Here is a 17,589-nt window from a genome sequence, read left to right as displayed (position 1 = left end):
GAATGAATTGGCCCGAAATGTAGAAGCATCTTCAAGTCACCTTTCGTCCTGTAAAACATGTTACAGTGTTGCTTTTCCATCCTCAATGGCCTAAAACTGCCCACCCCTCCTCCATCTCACTTTCACCCTTCTATCCTTCTTCATCCCCCTTCCTGTCTTTCCTTCTTTCTCTTCCTCCTCCTCCACCTCTTCCTTCTCCTCTTCCTCCTCCTCCTCCTCCTCTCTCCTCTTCCTTGTCTTCTTCCCATATCCACTTTCGTCTCCTCTTCCCTCCTCCCTCTTGTCCTCCTCCTCTTCTTCTTTTCCTCCTATCCTCTTCTTTCTCTCGGGACAGGTGTCCGGTTGGGGTACGATTTGTCTCCTTCCCCGTTATCCGCAAGAAGGGCCTCTTGGGCGGTCGTGGCTTCTCCTCTGGCTCCAGCGGTGGCGGCCGAGCCCCGCGGCAGGGGGCTGACCCGCTTGAGAGGTAGTCCCAACCCCGGGGCCGGGATCTAGAGAGAAATCACCCTGGTTAGTCGTGGGGGTGGGGGTGAGGGGGGCTGACAAAGAGCGATAATAAACGAGAGGCGCTTTCAGATAGATGCCTCAGACGTGAAATCGCGCCCAGCTGGTTGTGTAAGCAAACAAATAGTTCCGTGTTAGGGACTCTGTACTCGGGGATGATGAATAGGACACGACAGGGGTAAATGACTCTTTAACTCATTTAGGAATCAAACTCTCCGGCTCCGCAACTCAGAGGACCCGGGCGCCACTCCGGACTGAGGCCGAGCCCTTTTGCGGGGTCTGTGGCCGTTTCCTTTGAAGGACTTCCTCCCCTCCCTTCCCTTCTCTTACTCCTCTTCCCACTCTCACTTCCCTCCCAGGGGGGACCAGTGGGGACGGGGACGGGGAGGGGGCGGAGGGAAGGACCCTCCCTGAGGCAAAGAAAGTGAGGATGGTGGTGATGAGAGGGAGGAACAAAAGGGAAAAGGGGGAGAAAGGAGGAGGGGGAGGAACAGGAGAATGAGGAGGAAGAGAAGAAGGAGGAGGAGGAGGTGAAGGAAAAGAAGGGGAGGAAGATAGGAAGGAGGAAAAAGGGAAGAAGAGGAAGAGAAGGAGGAGGAGAAGGGAAAGCTTGATGTGGGCAGGGAACATGTCTACCAGCTCTGTCGCAGTGTACTCTCCCAAGGGCTTAGGACGGTGCTCTGCTCACATTAAGAGCTCAATAAACATTATTGATGATAAGGAGAAGGATCAGGTGAAGGAGGAGGAAGAGGAGAAGAAAGAGGAGGAGAAAGAGGAGGAGGAGGAGAAGGAGAAAAGTGGCAATGCCTAACTAGAATTTTACTCAAACTTCACCAAGACCGGGCTCTGGGAGTGAGGCCCTGCTGCTGGGCCCAGAATCAACCTGAGCGTTTCCCTTCCTCTCCCACCAGCCCCTCTACTTCTCGGCCTCGCCTCAAATCTTCATCCATTATCCATCACCTTTGGCCTCGGTCACGGCAGGGCTGGTCCTCTCCCTTTCAGAACCCAGTGCTATGGGGATTGGAGGTGAGCAGGGGAAGTGGGGAAAGAAAGAAATGATGGGGAAGGAAGGACAGAGGAAGGGACAGGGGTGGGAGAGCCAAGAGCAAGCTGCTAAGGTTTGTTGGGCCTCAGCATTCAAAAGAACAACACTGCTCCTTTCCCCTGCTAGAAACTTCCCTCTTGTTGCCCAGTTAGGGTGACAAAGCAGACTGGACTGGGCTCTGAAGCTTGGTGGGAGTGGGGGGGATGGAGGGGGACAAAAGAAGAGGCAGGGTGGTGGGGCATAGGGAGAGAAAGAGAGAGAGAGAAATGAGATGAGAAAGTCAAACTTTTAACTCACTCAGACTGCTACATAGTCCCAGTTATCTCTGCCTGTCGCTGCCTATCTTTCTTCATCTCTCTTCTCTCTGGTCTTTCTCCCTGGGTGACTCTGTCCCGCTCTCTCCTATCTGTCTCTTGCCTTGCCTCCTACGTATACATTTTTTCCCATTCTCCCATTCTCCAATTCTCTTTGAAGGAGAGAAGAAAGAAGACAAACAATAAATACACACGATCAACAGTCGGACAAGCAAACGGCATACGGGCATTCTGGACTCTTTGCAGCAGCCAAGACAGCGCAGCTCCTTAAATTCATTCATTCATTCAATCGTATTTATTGAGCGTTTACTCTGTGTAGGGCACTGTACTAAGCACTCGAAAAGTACAATTCAGCAACAAATAGAGACAATCCCTGCCACAACAGTCTCCCAGTCTGAATTGAGACCCACCCAATCCCTTTTACCCACCCCGGCCAGCTAGCCAACCCATAGCTAACCCGCAGAAGGGTGGGTTAGAGGAGGCCCAAGGGAGGCTAACCAGGCAGGAGCTCCGTGCTGAGACCTGAAAACAGAACCAGCGTGGCCCAGTGGATAGAGCATGGGCCTGAGAGTCAAAACGACCTGGGTTCTAATCCCGGCTCCGCCAATTGTCTGCTGTGTGACCTTGGGCAAGTCACTTCACTTAGACTGTGCCTCAATTCCCTCATCTGTAAAATGGGAATCAAGACCGGAAGCCCTATGTGGGACAGAGACCGTCTCCAACTCGATTATCTTGCATCTAGCCCAGAGCTTAGTACAGTGCTTGGCCCATACACAGGAAGAGCTTGACAAACACCACAGTTATTATTAATTATTAACCATCCCACCAAGAGGGTTCCTCCCCAGCCTCTTGCTAGGTGGCAGATAGACCGGCTGACACCTGGCCAGATAGTTGCCAGAATCTCCTCCGAAGACCTCAGTTCAGTTCAGTTCAGCCCTTGGGTGAAGCCCTGCTCCCCTGGAGGTCCAACAATACTGGAGGTGAGGGTCCTGGCTACCACCGAATCGCTAACTGGACCCGAAGCCCCTGTTTGGGTTCCCATCTCCTCCTCCCCTCGACCAAGGCACCTCCCACCTCAGCCCAATGGACTCAGCCCACAGCAGGGCGCGGTGGTGCCTGCGCTCTTGGTAGGCCTCGATAGGCAAATTAATTGAAAAATATGTTCCCGACCTAGGAAAATGTTTATCTGTTTTCATCAGAGGGATCACACTGTAATGAATATATTTACATCTTATTTGGAGGAGGCAAGAGGCAACCGTGTGTGCTTGGAGCAAACCTGGTCGGCGACCCTTCTCCCTTCTCCTACTGTAGCATTATCCACCTCCCTCTTCTGTCCATCTTTCACCCCAACGTCCATCACGCTTGCACATGTACACTCAAACAATCGCACATAGCTACGCTTAGAAAAATCCCTGTTGCATTTCTTGGTGTTCCAATATGCTAAAAATCCGCTTTCCTCTCCCTTAACGTGGACATCCCAGGAGTCTCTGCTTAAGCTTTAGAGGAGGCTGGGGTGATTTGGTTGGTTCAGTCAAAGAATCAATTTTCCTGAGCGCTTACGGTGCTGTACCAAGCGCTTGGGAGCATGCATTCTAACAATACGACAGAGTTGGTAGAAACATTCCCTGCCCACAGCGAACTCTCAGTGTGTGGGCTTCAGTTTGGAAGTGTTGTTTATTGCTCCCAATCTACCCTTTTAGCCCACTCACCCCCATTCCTGCCATTCAGAGTAGTGTGAGGAGCTGCCCATTCCCACTTTTTTCCCCCACTTATTAGGGGTATTGCAAGCCTCGACCTTGTGCTGATGTACTGTGTTAACGCAGAAACACACACTCAGATCCATGAGTCCACATGTACACCATACATTCAAACATCCACACATCCGGGCACACTCGCATACTTGCAACACACCGACAAACAGGTTGGAATGAAACATTTTGTTAATGTGGTCACACATCCCCTACACACATTCACACCCATACACACAAACATATTCACACTCATGTATATCCTCACATGCATGCACTCGCATTCACAAATACCCTCCCCTATACAGACACATATACTCTCACCTTCGTGTGTACACTCACACATTCACAGGCACACACATATGCTCACAAACGCGTAAATACACGTACACAAGCAGGCTAGTGTAGTAAGGACCTTGGTAATACATCACATGAGCTCAAACTTAAACATACACACACACAGACTCACCGACTCACAAGCAGTATACATAGCAGAAAAACAAAGAAAATCGAGAGAATACAGATGCATTAGAAACAAAGCGTCGACAAAAACTCCTCGTCTGAAAGGTCCTGGTGCAGGGTGGGGAGGGAGTGCGCTATTTGGGAAGATCCCGCTTTATTAATATGTCCAAGAAGAGGTCTTCTGGCAGTCTGGGTTTTCCTAGCTCCATCCCAGACTATCAAATATTCATGTTCCGAAAGCCGTTTCAGAGTCCGGCACCACCAGCGAGCTACGCTGGGTCGCTTCTCCCTTCCAAGCGATTTTTCCAGCGGAAATCAGAGACTTTGTCCACTCTGCACCCCCCCGCCCCTAGGCCGGGAAGGAAACGGACCTGTTCCCCAGGGAGCCGTGCCCAGCCAGGATCTCTGGAGGGGTTGGGGCCTCTGCCCCTTCTCCCCACACCATCCCGGAGCGACCTGACTTGCTAGCTTGTCCCAATCTCACCTCTCTGCCCGTCTCGGCCTGCCACGGCCACCGTTTTCTCTGTCTGTCTCTGCTCTGGCCCCCCAATCTCTGGTCTCTCACTGTCTTGACATGCTGCCTCCATTCCTCCAATTCTCCGTCTCTGGACACACTGTCCCTCCAGTCTCTGGGCATCCTGTCTCTCCCTGTCTCTTCGTCTCTGGGTCTCTGGGCACACTGCCTCTCCTTCTCTGATTATCTGATTCTTGGTCTCTGGGCACGATCTCTATTTCTGATGCTCTTTCTCTGGACACGCTGTCTGGACTTTTGATGTTCTGTCGCTGGGTACCATGTCGCCATTTCTGATCATCTGTCTCTCCGTACGTTATGTCTCTCTGATTCTCTGTCTTGGCCTCTGAGCACACTGTCTCTATTTCTCAATCTTTTGGTCTCTGGAAACGCTGTCTCTATTTCTCTCATTCTCTGTCTCAGTCTCTGAGCACACTGTCTCCATATTTCGCTCATTCTCTGTCCCCGGGCAACCATCTATTCGATTCTCGATCTCTGGACGCACTGTCCATCCGTCTTTGGGTACACTGGCTCTAGGTTTCTGATTTTCTTAGAACAGTGCTCTGCACACAGTAAGCGCTCAATAAATACGATTGAATGAATGAATGAATTCTGCGTTTCTTGGTCTCTGGGCACACTGTCTCTATTTCTTCTATTCTCTATTCCTGGACGCACTGTATCTACTTTTTCAATTCTCTGTCTCTGGGCAAGTGTCCCTAGGTCTCTGGTCAACCCTTTTTCTATTCTCTGATTCTCTGTCTCTCGGTCTCCGAGGACCTTGGGTTCATTTCTCTGATTCTCTGTCTCTCGGTCTCTGGACACCCTGTCTCTATTTCTTTGCTTCTCAGTCTCTATTATCGTAATCATCATCGATAACATTTATTGAGTGTTTATTGTGGGCAGAGCATTGTACTAAGTGCTTGGGAGAGTAGAGAGCTGGTAGACGCACTCCCTGCCCACAGCGAGCTCTATCGCCATCGTCTCTATTTCTCTCCCTTTCGGTCTCTGAGCACATGATCTATTTCTCTCTCGATCTCTAGGCACACCATCATCTTTATTTCTCTTCCTCTCTCGGTCTCTGGGCACACCATCTCTATTTCTCTGCCTCTCTCGGTCTCTGGGCACATCATCTCTATTTCTCTGCCTCTCTCGGTCTCTGGGCACACCATCTCTATTTCTCTGCCTCTCTCGGTCTCTGGGCACACTGTCTCTATTTTTCTCTCACTCTTTAAGCACACTGTCTCTATTTCTCTGTCACTCAGGCTCTAGGCACATCATCTCTACTTCTCTGCCTCTCGTTCTCCGGACACCCTGTCTCTATTTCCCCGTCTCAGTCTCTGGGCACACCATATCTATCTCTGGGCACACTGTCTCTATTTTTCTGTCTTTCAGACTCTAGGCACACCGTCTCTAGGTCTCTGCCTCTAAGTCTCTGGGCACACTGTCTCTATTTTTCTGTCTTTCAGACTCTAGACACACCGTCTCTAGGTCTCTGCCTCTAAGTCTCTGGACACACTGTCTCTATTTTTCTGTCTCAGTCATTCATTCACTCAATCGTATTTATTGAGCGCTTACTGCGTGCAGGGCACTGTATTAAGTGCTTGGAAAGTCCAATTCTCTAGGCACGCCGTCTCTATTATTTCCCTGTCTCAGTCTCTGTACGCACTCCATCTATCTCTGGGCATACTGTCTCTCTTTCTCTGTCTCAGTCTCTCGGCCCACCGGCTCTATTCCTCTGCCTCTCGGTTTCTGGGCACACTGTCTCCATTTCTCTGATTTTCTGCCTCAGTATCCTCGTTTCTCTCCATCTCGCCATTAGCCCCTGGCCACCGTCCCCCGTCCCCTAAGCAGGCTCCAGCCTGGGGCTGCAGGTTTTCGGGGTAGGGATGGGGGGTAGGGCGGGTCACCGGAGGGGAAATGGGACTGTCTTTAAAATGCATCCTGATCCTCCCCGTCCCTCCTCCTCGGGGCCCAGGACTGAGCCCTCCGGCTCCCGGCCTGGCTCAAGCAAGCGGACCACGCGCGTTTGCTAAATTCTTTTATTTTCGTTTAAATTCTCACTTCAATTTTAATTCTTGAAGAACAGCTTCGACAACATATATCGCACTCATTATAAGCAAAGGGTTATATCAAAAATTATTAGTATAGAATCACAGGAAACCTGGTTTGGAACCAGAAAAAAATACAAAACAGATATAGATACATAGACACAGGACAATTCTTTTTATAATTATTTGGAAAATGTTATTTCTCCCCCTCCCCCTCCCCCGCTAATTCCGGTTTCCTCCTTTTTTTTTTCCTTTATGCGCATACGATGTTTGAAATTTTACAAAAAAATGAAAATAAAGACTAATATTTTACAAAATGAAGAACCATGTCGGCGGGGCGGGAGGTGGGGGGGTGGGGGGCCGGGGGAGAGTTCTGCACGGAGTCGGTCGGCGGCCTCGGGGAGATTCTGTACAGGCCTCTGGATCCGCATGGTCCGCATTGTCCGGGAGGGGCCGGCAGCCAAAACCCCACGGTCCTTCCTCCCCAAATGGTCAGTGCTCCCCCCCTGCAAGGTCCTCCGTCGTCCTGTGCGGCGGCGGGAGCGAGCGAGTCCTCCGTCCAGCGTCCAGCGTCCCGGGGCTGCCCGGAGGGGCCGGAGGGGCCCTAGGAGCACTGGATGGACATGTAGGGCCAGTTGAAGCTGCTCCCGGACAGCAGCATGTCCCTGATGAGGGTCTCGATGGGGGTTTTACCTACCAGGCGGACGAAGAAGAGCTGCTCGATGACGGAGGAGGACACGGTGCGCAGGGAGGGCAGCCGCAGGAGCAGTTTTCCGAAGCGGCTGGGCTGGTTGGGGTATTGGCTCCGCACGTACTCCTCCAGCGCGCACTGCGACTTTTCCTGCAGGCTCTCGATGTGCGCCGCGTCCGACAGGCCGCAGGCGTCTGCGGGGACGGGGACAAGGGGACACGGGGACACGGAGGGGAGCGGTCAGGACGGAGGCGGGGGCCGCTCCGGACGCCCCTCTTCCCCCTGCCCGGACCACCCTCCCCCCCCAACTCCCGGACCCTTGGAAACTGATCTCAAGCCGGCAGCCCCTATTCCCTGCCCCACAGGGAACGGGGTCTCCACGCCACCTGTCTGCCCCGCCCGCTACTTCCCCGACCTCAAACCGCTCCCACTAGAGCCCCCCGCCCGGAGCAGCGCCCCCAGACCCGAGACGAGCCCCCTTCGACTTGAGCAGCGCCCCCAGACCCGAGACGGCCCACCTGACCTGGGCGGTGCCCCCTATCCGGTCTGACCTGAGCAGTGCCCCCTACCCGGGCACCTGCCCTGGGCAGTGCCCCCTGTCCACTCTGACCTGGCCAGTGCCCCTACCCGGGAACCCTGACCTGGGCAGTGCCCCCTACCCGGGCACCCTGATCTGGGCAGTGCCCCCTACCCGGGCATCCTGCCCTGGGCAGTGCCTCCTACCCGGGCATCCTGCCCTGGGCAGTGTCCCCTACCCGGGCATCCTGCCCTGGGCAGTGTCCCCCTATCCGGGCAATCTGACCTGGGCAGCGCCCCTACCCGGGCACCCTGACCTGGGCAGTGCCCCTACCCGGGCACCCTGACCTGGGCAGTGCCCCCTACCCGGGCGCCCTGATCTGGGCAGTGTCCCCTACCCGGGCACCCTGGCCTGAGCAGTGCCCCCTACCCGGGCATCCTGCTCTGGGCAGTGCCTCCTACCAGAGCATCCTGCCCTGGGCAGTGCCCCCTACCCGGGTACCCTGATCTGGGCAGTGCCCCCTATCCGGTCACCCTGACCTGGGCTGAGTCCCCTACCCGGGCACTCTAACCTGGGCAGTGCCCCCTACCCGGGCATCCTGACCCGAGCGGCGCCCCCAGCCCCGAGGCAGACCCCTGGTACCTGAGCAGCATCCCCAGGCCCGAGGCAGCCCCCTACCCTGAGCAGCGCTCTTAGCCCCCCACCCAGGTCTCCCACCCTGGGCGGGCAGCACCCCCGGGCCCCAGCCAGGCCCCCCAGCCTTGAGGCAGCTCCCCCGGCCCCCAGCCAGGTCTACCGCCCTGAGCAGCGCCCCGGCACCTTGGGCAGCGCCCCCCAGACCACAACCGGGCCCCCCCGTCTCCACCAGCGCCCCGAGACCCCTGCGCAGCGCTTAGAGGCCCGAGCCCAGTCCTGCCTAGCCAAGACAGTGACCTCTTCAGCCCCGAGCTGCTTCGTCATTCTCGAGCAGAGGCCTCTCCTTGAATGGTGGCCCCTCGCCCTGAACTTTAGCCTTTTCCCTTAACGCTCCCCCCTGAGCTAAGCCGGGCCCTTCACCCTGAAGCGGGCTCCCCGCTTTAAATCGTGCCCCCTGAGCGGAACTAACCCGCGGGCCGAGGCAGTATCCCCCCTCCCGTCCAGGGCCTCCATCTCTCAGCAGTGGCCTCAACCTGGGGCCAAGTCCCCCTCCTAGGCCTTGCCTTCCCCTCCCCACTCCGGGCCTTGCCCCGGGAGGGGATTCTAGGCACCGAGTCCTATGTGCTAGAAGTCGGGGGCCAGGAGGCACCCCCCATCTCCCCTCCACCCTGCCCCGCGCGGAGCAGGGCAGAGCCCCCGCCCCCCTTTCCTGGGGAAACGGGGCGCCGGGTGAGCCCCTGGACCGGTTTGGGGATGGCTGAGCCAGAGGGGAAACCCAGGAGGACCCTCGCCGGGAGGTCCCCTGGCAGCGATGCCAGGCAGGCCAAGGATAGCTCCGGCGAGGAGACCTCTACCCTGCTCAGGTCTCGCCCGTGCCAGCCCCAGAGCCAAGCGCTTAGTACAGTGCAAGCGCTTCGTACAGTGTTCTGCACACAGTAAGCGCTCAATAAATACGATTGAATGAAAAAATGACCCTCCCCCACCCACCCATTCCCCGACCACCTACGACCCGGCTTTCCCCGACCCAGATAACCGGATGCCTCCATCCTGGGAATCCTGTCTGGGAATACCCTACACACATACACACGCACACGCACACACACACACACACACACACGCACACACACACACACACACACACGCACACACACACACAAACCCATTGGGGCTCCGTCAGGGATCCCCACCCTTCTCCTGCTCTGGCCCCTCCCATCCTTAGCCTGGCACCTAACCCTCTCCCCAGGCCTTGCCCTGGCATTGCCCCCTGCCCTTTCCTCTTTCTCGGTCCCTGGTTTCGCCCGGGGGGCTACCAGGCCTCATCAGCGCTTCAGCGCTTATAACAGTGCCTTGCACATAGTAAGCGCTTAATAAACGCCATCGTTATTATCCATGGTGCCCCGGCCAGTCCCAAGGCCCGGAGAATGGCAGACATTTCAGGGAGCGCGGGGGTCCCAGTCCCCTCCAGTCTAGGCAGGGAACCCAGGAGTCTCCTCTCCGGGTGCTAAGGCCATTTTCCGGGTCTGCCACCGGATCCTTTCGGTCCTGCTCTCGCCCCGTTTTTGGCTGGGACGCAGAAGGGCCTTGTTCCTTACTTTAGCCCCGGAGTGCCCGGGAAATAACTGGAGAGGAGTTGGGGGAGACGAGATCCCTGAGCTGGGGAGTGGGTGGGGGGAAGACGACGAAGGGGGTGCTATCGCAATCTTCAGCCACCTAGGAGCACCCTTCGCTCCAAGGGAGGGTCTCTAGGAGAAAGCCCAACATCTCATCTCCAGCTCACGTGAGAGAAACGGCGGAAATAAATAACCATTTCAGGGCAGAGCTCGTCAGCCCCAACCTACATCACCGAGTGCATAGTTCACGTTGCGCTTTCAGCAGAGTCGAGGACTCCGAAAATAGAGATGCAATCAACTGCCATAACTGGAAATCAAAGTGACTATTGCGCCGAAAAGGGATTTATTGTATCTGTGTTAACTAGGCCGTTCTTTTTCTGGGGGCTCTTATTTATCGGAAGAAATATTTAGGCTTATGAATTAATAAAGGGCTGGGGCCTTTATTCCAAGTCAGATTGGTTCACGACCCAGAGTTTGGATGCTATCCAGAATATTAAGGATTAAACATACTATCCGGGGCCCAAATAGAAAAACCACAACGGGAGACCTCCGTGCCAGCTTTAAATACTTAGCCTGAGCAAACCACTTTGGACAATCTATCTAAAAATGCCTTTTCCATCCGTCAGAGTTTGCTTAAAAGTTGGATGACTTCTCGAAAGGCTTCCCATGAATTCCCCTCTGGCGAGCAATCAAAACAAGTTTAGTCAAAAGTGGAAATGTGTGGATGGGGGTGGGGGGAAAGGGAGGTATATTACTCCTGACAGCTGTATTTCCATTTCCAGATATTCTGCTTGCAAAACAATGTTACTGTACTGATCACTTACTAGGCACCCCTTGTGCCTGGGAGAAATCGGTCAAGCCAAGGTTTTTGTTTTTTGTTGTTGTTGTTGTTGTTGTTTTTTAATGCAGGGGGAAGGGGGAGTTTTGAATGAGAGTTTCGAGTGCAGAAGGGAAAATAGATAAAGTTGTCGCCTCTGTTCGGAAAGGGGCGTTTAGCCAGAAAGCCGAGTCAGTCCAACGCCGGAGACAAGCGTCTTTTATCCCGGGCGTGAAGGAGAGGAGAGGAGTAAGACAAGGGGTGGAGGAGAGACAGCCTTCAAATCCGGCCCTGTCACAACCCTGTTTCCAAGGCTTGTCCAGATTATGTAAAAGGATGTGGGGGGAGGGGAGGGGGGCACCCTAAAAGAAAGGGGAACTCTCTTAGAGGGGCAGCTTCCTCCACGAACGAACCTGAGAAGCAGGTGGGCCTGCAGGCCTGAGCTACGTTTTCAGTCTCTTTGAAAAACGTGCGTCCAGCCAGGAGACTTATTAAGACAAAACGCATTTCAGTGTCGAGGTGACTGGGGTAATTCTCCCATTGGCTTTAAGGGCTGCAGTCTCTCCTCCGTCGAGCGCTCGCCCTCTCCACCCCACCCCTAGCTAAACTGCCGTTTGCGCGCAGAGGAGCAGGGGGCAGTGGAAATTCGCGGCTCGGACTTGCCCGCATACCAATGAGTCTCCCGTCTCAATAAACGGTCTGTTGTTCCAATCGATATTAATACCACATTTGCTGCATTACAATATCGTGCAAATTTAAGAGTGTACATATACTCTTAATAAATACAGTGCAAATACTATTTTTCACGCATGAGAGGCAACAGATATTGATGGATTTCTCAGCTTGCTCGCGGTTCACCCGGGCCTTTGAAGGGGTTTCCCATCTCTACTCAAGAATGGTTTTAATTTGGCTGCCGCTTTCTTTTAGGATAGATTTATTAGGACCATTTATTGGTTTTCCATCCGGAAGGATTAAAACGACGACAGCAACAACGACCGTTTAACAGTAACAATAGCGTTGACACCAATATTAGAAGTGGGCCCGATCTAAACCCGAACCTAAGCAGGTAATAATCCAGAAGGCCGGCTACCTCGCCGGCTTTGTTTACATTTCCCCTATTACCTGCATCTTGTTCGTCTTTAGGGTTCCTAAGCTCCCCCTTTCAGGTCACGATAATAAAAGCCGTAGCGGGGTCTCAGAGGCTGAAACTAGAACACTTCAAAGGCGACGTGAACGCGCCTTCCTACAAGTTAATTTGAACCATCTATCACAGGAGAAATTGTTAACCTGCACGTTACCACCGCCTACCCTTAATTTGATATTTTTTCAGGCGATGTGTTCAATTTCCAGTATCGGTTCGCAGAGCGAGGGGATTTGTCTCTGGGACGGGACGGCCCTTCTCCTTGTGAGCCCATGGCTTTTTATTTTTTTTCTCAAATCTTTCTTTTTTAGATCGAATCCATTTTTTTACGATCCTCAATAACCCCAGCAACTGCCAGCATGAATGGTTTCCGATAAGGGGAGATCAGGCGGCCATAAGAGCGGTATTATTTATGATGTATTTGTGCCTCCCTTCCCGCACCGCCCGCCCCCCTTCCCCACCTCCCCCTCCGACATCCTTTTTTTTTTTTTTGCGTGTGTGTGTGTGTGTGTGTGTCATAATACCGGTCGAAAAGCGGATCTGGAGCGTGCCTCCTGGAAAATCCCATCCTTCTCCCCCTGCTAAACCAGCCAAAGAGCCCCCCGAGCCGGCTCGCTCTTTCTCTAGTGCGCGCGCGCGCGCGCTTGCAAACAGGCGCATACACATATGCACACATACATGCACACACACACACACACACACACGCACACACACACACACACACACACAGACTCTGCTTCCCCCTCCTCCCCCCCCCTCCCAGCCTAGCGGGCATCTCCAGCTGCAGGAGCCGCAGCGGCGACAATCCACCGTTCTGCCCCTCAAATATGGCAGCAGCCTTCTCTCCCCTCTGTCTCCCCATCCCCGAATCGTCGGCCTGTGGGAAGGCGGTGGGCGGCGGAGCAGAAAATGGGGCCGAAGCCTTAGGCTTCCCTCCCCCTCCCCCCTTCTCTCCCTCCATCTCCCCCCCACCCACTCACCCACCCATCTTTCCTTCCCTCTTCCCCTGTCTCTCCGCCCCATCCCTTCCTCCCCTTCTCCCTCCCTTCCTCGATTCCTCCATCACCTCCCCCGCTCCCATCTCTCTCCCCCCACGGGTCTCCCCCATCCCCATCCCCCAAGGGATCACCTGCCCCCTCCCCCCCCGGCCGCCCCCTGTCCCCGGGCGGCCTCACCTGACGTGAAGAGCACGATGGCCTTGAGGCAGCTGTACTCGGCCGAGTCGACGTGCAGCGCCTTGAGCTTCTCCACCTGCTCCTGGAAGATGCGGATGTGGTCCATGAAAGCCACGACGCGGTCGGCCGACATGGGCGAGGCGTGCAGGCCGGCGGCGGCCAGCAGCGGGGCGACATGCAGCGGCATGGAGCACTGGGCGGCGTTGAGCACGAACAGCTCGCTCCAGGTGAGCCGCAGCAGGGCCACCTGGTCGGTGATCTGCAGGTCGGGGAAGAAGGGGATGTTGCGGGCCCACTCGACGGCGCTGAACAGCAGGCGGGCGGCCAGCTCGCAGATGTTCTCGATGCCCATGATGTTGTTGGGCTGCATGCACTGGCTGCCGTAGCGGGACGTGGGGTAAGGCTCGGCCCGCAACAGCAGGGAGATGTAGCCCGACAGGTAGCAGTGGCCGTTCAGGGGGTCCCCGTTGGTGAGGGCGTACTGGCCTGGGTTGGGCTGGGTCGGCGGCATTCTTCCTCGCTGAACCGCTGACAAAAAGAGAGAGAAAAGGAGAGGAAATGTGCATCCAGAGGCTTGCAAACATCGGCTCGGGGCCGGCCGCCGGGGTCCGAGACGATGCGGTGCCCTTCCCTCACCCCCACATGCCCCAACCCGCATCCATTCGCGCTCACGTCCATCCCCATCCAGCCATCTATCCATCCATCCATCCATCCATGCATCCATCCATCCATCCATCCATCCATCCATCCATCCATCCATCCATCCATCCATCCATCCACTCACTCACCCATCCATCCACCCACCCACCCACCCACCCACCCATCCATCCTTCCATCCACCCACCCATCCATCCATCCATCCTTCCATCCATCCACCCATCCATCCACCCATCTGTCCGCTGGATCTCCAGAGCCGGGGAAGACGGACGAGGAGGGGTGTCTAGCTTGGCTCCCCACAAGACAGAGCCGGCAGCCCCAGGAAAGCATCATCCGGAGACTCACCTTTTTCCCATCCCCGCTCCTATCCTCCCCCACCTCCCCGCCGGCCCCTGAAAAATAAAATCAAACCCCCCTCCACCGCCGGAGAAAACAGGGAGAAAACAAACAAACAAACAACAAACCCACTCACCCCTCCAGCCTGAAACAAACCAGGATTAAAAACAGGCGAAAACGTAGTGAGGGGCCGCGGTCTTAGTCCGCTACCCCAGCGGCATCGCAGTTTGCAAACAGGCACTCTGTCTGGCTCGTATACATAGTCCCATTTCTCCAAAAAACGCTACAAAATTATTCTTCGAATGGGTATATGTTACAACCTTTTCCTAACCTTTCCAACTTTAACACCCCAAACGAGTATGCCATATACCACGGCCCTCCCTTTTCCTCCCACCCCACCCCCACCCCATCAGCACAATCATACAAAGTTCTTACGGTTAAAGCAAGAGAAAAATAAAATATTTTCAATGGAAAAAAAAGTTTGAACTTACAGTAGCCAAACATTAGTGAAAAAGAGTGGGAAACGTAATTAAGGTCTGTCCTGCGCGTTGTCACTGCAAAACCCCTGCAGACAAGCCTTGCCCAGGGAATGCACTAGCTTGCAACTGCAAAAACACTGGATTCATTAACCCATCTGAATGCAAAACGTAAGCATGCTTTGAGTCCCTAAAGCTGACCAAAGTTTTTTTTTTTTTTTTTCCAAGTGTGGGTATGTTTTACTTCGACAGTCTCAGCGTTCGAAACTCCCATGTACACACAGGTAACTTTGGGAGAAGTTAGGAATCCCTCCTCCCCTCTCCCCCCAAATAGAAACATGTACAGCTATCTATCTGTGTACACAGAGATATTATTCAGCTCTCTCATTTCATCACATACACATTTTTTTCTCAATTTTGCCTTTAATTCTATTTTTCCTGCAAAACTAAACGCAATCTGAGCTCTTCAAATCTAAAGGGTTAGAATCCCTCCATTCCCCCTAATTATAGTTTTGAACTTGGCAGTTATTTTTCAATTAAATGAAAGCACGATTCAAAGGTTTTTTGTTGTTGTTTTTTTTTCAGATGCCTCACAAAAAAACCTCCCTGGAGCTACGAATGAAGTCGTCATATTTACCAGCTCTTCCAGCTCTGGAGGAATTCAATTTCTTTTCTTGTGGCGTATAAAATATAATTTTAAAGCCAATTAGAGAAAGCGTAATCTCTACTCTGCAAAATTGACTGTTTCGCTTATTTCACCATAAGACGTCTTTAACGATAGTCAGAAGATAAACTTTAACTGTAAATTGCTAAATATATTTATAAAAAAAGTGCAGCACATCTTGCCACATGAAAATGAAACGTATCACAACCCCATATAAAAACCGTGCTGAAAAAAAAAAAAACCAGGATTTAAACGGTTGGAAACTCATGCCAGCTGCAGTCTATGTGTTATAGAAAATCAGGAGGATCGGTAAATACGTTGCGAATTGTAATTTGTATGCAGTACTTAAGCAAAGGGGGGGGGGAGTCTGACAGAGAAATAAAAATCAGTAACGTGCCTAAAAAACACAACAAAACAAAACAAAAAAAGAGACACAACTCTAAAAGCTCCGCTCGTCCCAAACTTTCCTTTCAAAGTACAGGGAGGGAAACAAGGCCAGATCTCCGGCAGGCTAGGGAGGAGAAGGAACCAGGAGAGGAGAGTCGATTTTCTCCCCCTTCTCCCCTTTCCCCCCCCCTAATTAGACCTACAAGGGCAATAAATCTCACTCCTCTTTTTCCAAGACAGGCTTCAGAAAAGATGATGACAGCCATGAATCTACCGTAAAGTGCCCCCACCCCTCCTTTCCCTCCCTTCCCCCATTTTTAATAAAGATTTTGCACCGGGGAAGGGAAAGACGTGGACACACGCTTAGCAGGAAAAGTGATAAAATATCGGTCCCCTTCCCAACCCCTTCCCCTCCACCCCCATCATGCCAACAGAGTCCATAGCAGCCAGAGCCACACGCGCATATACACACGCATATACACACAAGTGTAGACACGCGCACGCACACACACATACACACAGGCGCGCGGGGGGAAGGCACACACACAGAGCAGACTCGAGAGTGAGGATTTTTTTTTTAAGTCACGGCTCATCATCTCCCCCCCCCCCAAAAAAAAATCCTCATCCCAAGAGCGAGGGGGAGAGGGGATGGGGGGTGGAGGGGGGAGAGGAGGCATCCAGGATGGGGAGTGACGCTGATGCCTTGTGTGGAGGGGGAAACGGGGAAAGCTCCGGAGGGTCTGGGGGCCTCGGGGGCGTCTCTAGATGTTGCCGGCTTGTACTTCCCAAGCGCTTAGTACAGTGCCCTGCACGCAGTAAGCGCTCAATCAATACGATCTATCGATTGATCTGAAAGGACGAAGCGGAGACAAAAAGAGAAGCCCAAAGGGGGGCAGGAGAAGGAGCAGGACAAGCGGCCCCCCCTCCCTCCTTCCTTCCCTCCCTCCCCTCCCGGCTCCCCCCGACCCTCCGGGCAGCCAAGCCGAAAGAAAGAGCGAAGGGATATTCACCTTCCCGCCTCATGCCCACTTTGAGACACTTCTTGAGGCGACAGTATTGGCACTGGTTGCGGTGGTGCTGGTCTATAGGACAGTTCCTGTTGGCACGGCATGTGTAAGTTAAGTTCCTGCGGACGCTCCTCTTGAAGAAACTTTTGCAGCCCTCGCAGGTGAACTGGCCGTAGTGCTTGCCGCTGGACTTGTCCCCGCACACGACGCACTCGATGTGCTGCTGCTGCTGTTGCTGTTGCTGCTGCTGCTGCTGCTGCTGCCCGGATCCGGGCTGTCCCTGCCCCTTGTCCCCCGCCGTGGCCGGGGTGGGCGGGGGTCCCGGCTGGCTGGGGGTCTGCGGGGTGTGCGGGGCGGCCGAGCCGGCCGGCTGCTGCCCCTGCGGCTCGGCCCGGCCCGGCTGGGCGCCCGGGGGAGGGGGAGGAGGGGGAGGGGGAGGAGGCCCGCCCGGGGTCCCCCCGGCCACGTCTTCCTGCGGGTCTCGCCAGCTGCTAACTACCATTGCCATATCTCAGGGCCCCGAAAGTGCTGGACCTGCTCGCCGGGGACGGAGGAGGGAGGAGGGAGGAGGGAGGAGGGAGGAGGAGGGAGGAGGGAGGAGGGAGGAGGAGGAGGAGAAGGGAAGGAAGGGGGAGGGGAAGGGAGGGGAAGGGGAGGGGAGGGCGGCGGGATTCGGGGAGAGGAGCCGGGCCAGGGATTCGGCGAGGCCGCCGCCGCCGCCGCCGCCGCCGCCTCCTCCTCCTCCTTCTCCTCCGTGTCCGCCGCCGCTGCCGCTGCCCGGGCGGCTGTCGAGGCCGCCGCCGCTCCTCCTCCTCCTCCTCCTCCCGCTCCTCCTCCTCCTCC

The 17,589-nt window shown here is 54.6% G+C and overlaps 1 protein-coding gene across 4 annotated transcripts; it reads right to left on the bottom strand.

Annotated features, from left to right (window-relative positions):
- Window positions 1-7,151: 7,151 nt before the first annotated feature.
- On the bottom strand, window positions 7,152-17,307 carry NR2F1 (nuclear receptor subfamily 2 group F member 1). Of its 4 annotated transcripts, XM_038765787.1 has the most exons (4): window positions 16,750-17,306; window positions 13,220-13,747; window positions 7,330-7,517; window positions 7,155-7,245 (listed from the first exon to the last, which is right to left on the bottom strand). In XM_038765787.1, the coding sequence occupies exons 1-4, from the start codon at window positions 17,252-17,254 to the stop codon at window positions 7,237-7,239; spliced, it is 1,230 nt and encodes a 409-aa protein (XP_038621715.1). In that variant the 5' UTR covers window positions 17,255-17,306; the 3' UTR covers window positions 7,155-7,236. The 4 variants fall into 4 exon arrangements, with proteins under 4 accessions (XP_038621714.1, XP_038621713.1, XP_038621718.1 ...); XM_038765786.1 differs by having other exon boundaries at window positions 7,152-7,517; window positions 13,220-13,744; window positions 16,750-17,307; XM_038765785.1 differs by having other exon boundaries at window positions 7,152-7,517; window positions 16,750-17,305.
- Between the last annotated feature and the right edge of the window lie 282 nt (window positions 17,308-17,589).

This window comes from Tachyglossus aculeatus, chromosome 23, assembly GCF_015852505.1.
Source record: "Tachyglossus aculeatus isolate mTacAcu1 chromosome 23, mTacAcu1.pri, whole genome shotgun sequence".
Classification (NCBI taxonomy): Eukaryota; Metazoa; Chordata; class Mammalia; order Monotremata; family Tachyglossidae; genus Tachyglossus; species Tachyglossus aculeatus.
Note: the sequence above shows the minus strand (reverse complement) of the source record. Positions and strands in the feature narration are given on the sequence as shown.

Excerpts from the sequence above, each read along its gene's own strand:
- NR2F1 (XM_038765785.1), bottom strand. The coding sequence starts at position 17,254 with ATGGCAATGGTAGTTAGCAGCTGGCGAGACCCGCAGGAAGACGTGGCC. Across the intron at positions 13,748-16,749 it reads AGTGGGCATGAGGCGGGAAG|CGGTTCAGCGAGGAAGAATG; the intron begins GTGAATATCCCT and ends TCTTTTTGTCAG. Across the intron at positions 7,518-13,219 it reads CATCGTGCTCTTCACGTCAG|ACGCCTGCGGCCTGTCGGAC; the intron begins GTGAGGCCGCCC and ends CCGTCCCCGCAG.